Source organism: Oryzias latipes, chromosome 23 (assembly GCF_053564925.1).
Source record: "Oryzias latipes strain Hd-rR chromosome 23, Olatipes_Hd-rR_3.1".
Classification (NCBI taxonomy): domain Eukaryota; kingdom Metazoa; phylum Chordata; class Actinopteri; order Beloniformes; family Adrianichthyidae; genus Oryzias; species Oryzias latipes.
This window is the reverse complement of record NC_136259.1, coordinates 21039719-21046311: the sequence shown is the minus strand read 5'-3', so window position 1 is coordinate 21046311 and position 6593 is coordinate 21039719. Positions and strand designations below refer to the sequence as shown.

General features: G+C 43.7%; 1 protein-coding gene across 1 annotated transcript; it reads right to left on the bottom strand.

Moving 5' to 3' along the window:
- Nucleotides 1-420: 420 nt before the first annotated feature.
- LOC111946905 (uncharacterized) lies at nt 421-6316 on the bottom strand. The gene is made up of 2 exons (XM_023952101.2): nt 5582-6316; nt 421-5509 (listed from the first exon to the last, which is right to left on the bottom strand). The coding sequence occupies exons 1-2, from the start codon at nt 5589-5591 to the stop codon at nt 1083-1085; spliced, it is 4437 nt and encodes a 1478-aa protein (XP_023807869.2). The 5' UTR covers nt 5592-6316; the 3' UTR covers nt 421-1082.
- Nucleotides 6317-6593: the final 277 nt, after the last annotated feature.

The window sequence follows — 6593 nt, the reverse complement described above, 5'->3', positions numbered from 1 at the left end:
AATGCTGCAACTTCTTTTCATTTCCTTTCAATACATCCAAAGAAATTAAACTACAACGACAACAAACACAACATATAGCAAATGTCTCTAAGAAGATTGTGTATATACATTATGTACCACCTTTAAACACCAAATAAATAACAAATCTTTCTAATACAATCACAAAAAATGGAACACAAAATGTAAAACCCAAATTAGAAATTGCAATTTTAAAAAGATACATTTTTCAGCAGCTTTTCAAAATCAATCACATATTTTACTCTTCTGTGGATGAAACAAAGAAGTCCAGAATAATGTAGCCACTTCTCCAAAGTCTCTGTCACCTTCAGTTTTACACAAAGTCTGTGAAAATCCACCATACATTGGTCACATGTTGTCAGGGTCTGCTCGGCAGAGATTGAGCCACAGGACAAAAAGATCTTCAAATCAGGGATTTTTATTTTACCCAACACAACACGACAGGGGCTCAAATTAAAATGGGGTCAACTTAACAAAAATGTAACTGAGCGAATCAATAACAAAAGCTCAAACCAACTGAACTCAAACTGACCCCCTTACAGGAAACATTAGGGAGATTTTATACTGGCTGATCAGACCAATGACACAATAGGGAGGGGAGCACAAATACAAAACATTCAAAACCTAAATATTAATTAAAGTAGTAAATTACTAGTAATTTAACGCTTCAACAGAAACTGAACTTGTACCTCAAAGCAAGCTTAACATATTCCAAAAAATACAAACAATAGTCCAACATAAGAATACACTTCGTCTTTCCCCTCCATCTTCTCCAAATGGAAGTTGTCCATGCTCCTCCCTTTCCAAGTCATCAGGAACTTCTTCAGCTCCTCCCACTGCCACATCATCAGGAAGTTTCCTGCTCCAGCCTCTGCCCCAGCATCAGGCCTCAAACAGAACTCAAAGAATAGAATTACTCAAAACAATATAAAATTAACTAAATGTGTGCACAAGTCATTAAGTCAATTTTGTTATGAAATGTGTGAAATAAAATGAAATGGTTTATTCAAAAGAAAAATATAACAAATGAACTTAACTTAGCTGTGGGGCAGTGGGTTCTGCCCTCACACACCCTCCCCCTCAAGACTCTCGCTGGGACAGCGAGAGATGAAGTCCGCAGTGGAATTGTTCCTTCCTGGGATGTGGTGGATGGTGAAGTAGTATGGTTGGATGGCTAGGTACCATCTGGTAATTCTCCCATTTGTGTCCTTCATCCTTGCCAGCCACTGTAGGGCCTTGTGGTCGGTTTCCAGTGTAAACTCCCGTCCAAGAAGGTAGTACTTGAAGGAGTCTAGGGCCCACTTTATTCCCAGCGCTTCTTTCTCCACGGTTGAATACTGAACCTCTCGTGGAAACAGTTTCCGACTGATGAAGGCCACCGGATGTCTGTCGTCTGGAGGGCCTTGTAGAAGCACTGCCCCCAAACCTCTATCAGAAGCATCTGTCTGTAGAATAAATGGCTTTTGAAAGTTTGGACTGTACAGGACAGGGTTCTTACTTAATGCCCGCTTGATGTCCTCAAAAGCTGCTTCTGCCTCTTTGGTCCATTGGAGGTTATTAGGACTCCTGGCTCCAGTTAGGTCCGTGAGTAATGCTGCCCTGGCCGAAAAATGAGGGATGAACCGGTGATAAAACCCAGCCATGCCCAAAAAAGATCTCAATTGCTTCTTAGTGACAGGCAAAGGACAGGACTGAATAGCTGAAACTTTGTCAGTTTGCGGTTTTATCATTCCATTGCCGATGATGTAGCCCAGATAGTCGGTTTCGGGTTTAGCAAAGACACATTTGGAAGGATTGACAGTTAGTCCCGCCCCCTGGAGACAATCCAGCACCCTCTCCAAATGTCCAAGGTGCTCATCCCAGGTATTACTGAAAATAACAATATCATCCAAATAGGCTGCAGCAAACTCTGAAACTCCACATAGTACCTGATTCATGAGGCGCTGAAAGGTGGCTGGAGCTCCATGAAGTCCAAAGGGTAGAACAGTAAATTGAAACAACCCCCATGGGGTTCGGAAGGCAGTCAGCTCTCTGGAGTGACGAGTCAGTGGGACCTGCCAATAGCCCTTGCATAAATCTATGGTGGTCAGGTATTTGGCACATCCCAGTCGCTCTATCAGATCATCAATACGAGGAGTTGGATAAGAGTCAAACTTGGAGACTGAATTCAGGTACCTAAAGTCTATGCAGAACCTAATGCTCCCATCTTTCTTCGGGACCAATACTACAGGGCTGCACCACTCACTCTTAGATGGCTCAATCACACCCAGAGAGAGCATCAGATCCACCTCCTCCTTCAGGTTGGTCAAAAGGCGTTCAGGCAACCTGTAGCTCCTGCGTTTCACGACAGCTCCGTCTTTTAAGATGATGTCATGCTGAATGATGTCAGTTCGCCCAGGGTTCTCCTGGAATACTGGTGTACTGCACAAGGCTCTCACCTGAAGTTGCTGCTCTTTAGAGAGATGATCCAGATCCTGATTTGGTGAGAGAGTTGAGGAAAGATACTGCTCATCCACCTCATCCTCTTCCGGGATCCTTCTGATAAGCAGAACTTGTTGTTCCTTTTCAGCCCTTTCCACCCACTCTTTCAGGAGATTAACATGAAGTAGGCGGGTGGAGCGTGATTGTCCAGGTGTTGAGACACGATAGGTGGTCTGCCCAATTCTCTGCAAAACCTCAAAGGGGCCTTGCCATTTTGTGAGCAACTTGCTATCGCTGCTGGGAAGAAGAACAAGCACCTTCTGGCCAGGACTGAATGACCGCTGACGAGCTGATCGATCATACCAGACCTTCTGCTGTTTTTGAGCCTCTGCCATGTGAGCTTGGGCCAGCTCACTCATTTTTTCCAGCCGTTCCCGCATCTGAACAACAAAAGAAACAACATTAACAGTCTCTGAATGAGGCCGATCCCCTTCCCACATGTCTTTGAGCAGAGAGAGAGGGCCTCTCACTTCGTGTCCGTATAACAGTTCGAATGGAGAAAAACCAGTGGAGGCTTGTGGTACTTCTCTGTACGCAAATAACAGGTATGGCAACCACTTATCCCAATCTGTTCCAGACTCATTGACAAATTTCCTTAGCATTTGCTTAATGGTTTGATTGAAGCGCTCTGTAAGGCCATCTGTTTGAGGATGGTACGCAGTGGTTCTTAAGCTTTTGATGCCCAAAAGTTGGTATACTTGTGACAGCAACGTGGACAAAAAATTGGTACCCCGGTCAGTTAAGATCTCCAGAGGCAACCCAACTCTGGAAAAAAATTGCACCAGGCAATAGGCAACTTCTCTAGCCTTTATGGTCTTTAAAGGGAACACCTCCGGGTATTTGGTGGCATAATCAGTTATCACCAACATGTACCTATTGCCCGATTTGCTTCTTTCTAATGGTCCAACAATGTCCATTCCTATCCTCTCAAACGGGGTGCTAATCACTGGTAATGGTTGTAGAGGAGCTTTGGAGGGGACTCTGGTAGAAGTTAGTTGGCACTGAGGGCAAGTTTTACAAAAAACTGCAACATCCTTACTCAAGCCAGGCCAGTAGAAATGTTTCCTAATGCGGTTCATGGTTCTGTGCTTCCCCAAGTGGCCAGCCCAGGGAACTGAATGTCCTAAAGTCAGCACAATTTCTCTGACAGCCTCAGGAACCACTAGTTTAAATGCTGACCCCTGCTGGCGATAGAGAATGCCTTTCCTCAGAACAAAGTTTTCTCCACCATGATTTTGCATAGTCTCCGTGTTTTTCTCCTCCGTCCTCTGGAAAAGATGTTTTAGGGTTGGGTCACTGCATTGCATTTCAACAATGTTGTCTGGGATTCTGAAATTTAACGGCAATTCTGGCTCAGGGTCATCAGAGAATTTAACAGCAGTGTGTTGGAACTTCTCCTTCCTCCTTTGCTTACGGGACTTACGAGACTTCCCGGGTGTAGCCTCCAAGTCTGCATCAAAGAAAGGTAGAGCACTAAGTGTTGGAAGTGGTTCCACATGCTTAGCTCTCGCCCTTGTCACTGCAACATAACATGAATGGTCAGTGTCCAGCAAATCAAATAGTACAGGGAGGTCTAAACCCAACACAACAGGAAAAGGCAGTTTATCAACAACTCCAACATTTAATAGATACGTTTGATCTGCAATTTTGATGTAGACATCTGCTGTGGGATAGGATTTCTTATCTCCATGTACACAACAAACTGGGATTGTTTTTGTAGTGATCAGATGAGGTGAGATGAATTGCTGATGCACCAGAGTCTGGTCGCTGCCAGTATCAATGAGAGCAGTCATTAATTCTCCATTTACTTCTACAGGTGTCAACTTCACTCCCACCGGAGGCCCCTCAGGTGCTTCAAAGCGTGGAGCCACACACATTTGAGTGAGCTTTGTCTTTTTAGGACACATGGGTTTGGTGTGTCCTTCTACTCCACATAGATAGCAAATTGGTACTCTGGCTGGTTGGCCTCCCCTTACCGACTGCACACCCACATTACTGGCTGCTCGTTGCCGATACTGAGGAGCTGGGTTGTTGCCATCTTTCTCCTTCCAGGCAGTATAACTCCATGGTTGTCCCCTGTGGCGGGCAGCAACAAACACCTCTGCCATCTTAGCAGCTTCTGCTGCTGACTCTGGCTTATGTTCTCGTATCCACACCTGCAGCTCAGGAGAAAGCATCCTCAAGTATTGCTCCAAAATGATCAGTTCACCAATTTCATTAGCAGTTTTACCCATTGGCTGGATCCACTTCAGGTAGAGCTCTTTGAGCCTGGCATAAAGCTCTCTTGGGCTTTCATCAGCATGTATCTCCAGAGAACGAAATCTTTGTCTGTAGTTCTCTGGGTTGATGTTAAACTTTGACAAAATTGCAGCTTTAACATTATCATAATCCAGGGCCTCATCAATATCCATTTGTACATATGCAGCTCTAGCCTTGCCCGTGAGTAAAGGGATGAGATGGAAAACCCATTCTCTTTTTTTCCACTGACAAGCTAGCGCAATCCGTTCAAATGTGATTAGATAATGTTCCACATCATCATTGTCTGTGAATTTTTCTAGTCGAGGCTCATACAGACGGAACTGACCTGATGGTTGGCATGTTGGATCCTCAGCCACATTACTGGGGTTTACATGAGGAATGTCAGCCGTCTTTAGAGGTCCCCGGTTGGAAAGTTCAGGCTCTGGTAAAACCAGTTCAGGTGTTGAGGTGGTACGTGCCTGAACTTCCAATTGCAGTAGTTGAAACTGATGCTGGAGTGCTCTGAATCGTTTTTCTTGTCGAGCACTTTCTTCCATTTGCCTGGCATCTCTGGCTTCCTGCTGACTCATGTGAGACCGAAAAATAGAGACCAGGTCTGCAACACTTGGCTCGTTACCTGTGCCCTCAGAGCTGTCCACTCCTCCAGAAGCTCCATTTTCCTCCTGATCCTCATCTGGCTGCTCCTGTGTCATTTTAGGGGGTAATGGGCCATCCTTGGCTCCTCTCATGTTGCGTCCACTTTTCTGCATAACTCAAAATCCAAGAGGATGAAGGATTAGAAAAAGGGGAAAGTACAAAAAATTATTGGAAAAAAAAAAAAAACCTGGGCTCATGGTGGGGTTATCCCACTTCTGACACCAGTTGTCAGGGTCTGCTCGGCAGAGATTGAGCCACAGGACAAAAAGATCTTCAAATCAGGGATTTTTATTTTACCCAACACAACACGACAGGGGCTCAAATTAAAATGGGGTCAACTTAACAAAAATGTAACTGAGCGAATCAATAACAAAAGCTCAAACCAACTGAACTCAAACTGACCCCCTTACAGGAAACATTAGGGAGATTTTATACTGGCTGATCAGACCAATGACACAATAGGGAGGGGAGCACAAATACAAAACATTCAAAACCTAAATATTAATTAAAGTAGTAAATTACTAGTAATTTAACGCTTCAACAGAAACTGAACTTGTACCTCAAAGCAAGCTTAACATATTCCAAAAAATACAAACAATAGTCCAACATAAGAATACACTTCGTCTTTCCCCTCCATCTTCTCCAAATGGAAGTTGTCCATGCTCCTCCCTTTCCAAGTCATCAGGAACTTCTTCAGCTCCTCCCACTGCCACATCATCAGGAAGTTTCCTGCTCCAGCCTCTGCCCCAGCATCAGGCCTCAAACAGAACTCAAAGAATAGAATTACTCAAAACAATATAAAATTAACTAAATGTGTGCACAAGTCATTAAGTCAATTTTGTTATGAAATGTGTGAAATAAAATGAAATGGTTTATTCAAAAGAAAAATATAACAAATGAACTTAACTTAGCTGTGGGGCAGTGGGTTCTGCCCTCACACATGTATTCAGAGACCTGCTAAAAGTCCACAATTGTAAAAGCTCTTATATAGACAACTGTTTGTTTGCTTGGAGCTCTAAATATAAAAAAATGCTTTTCTATCACCTAGACACAGATGGAGAACCATATCAACTGGATTAGTAACAGGGAAACATGTTTAGGTTTAAACTTACATCAATAGACAACATGAAGCTGTTCATCACATTTTTGACCTAAACATGTAAACACATCCTTGGCTCTGCGGTTAGGAAATGGTACTT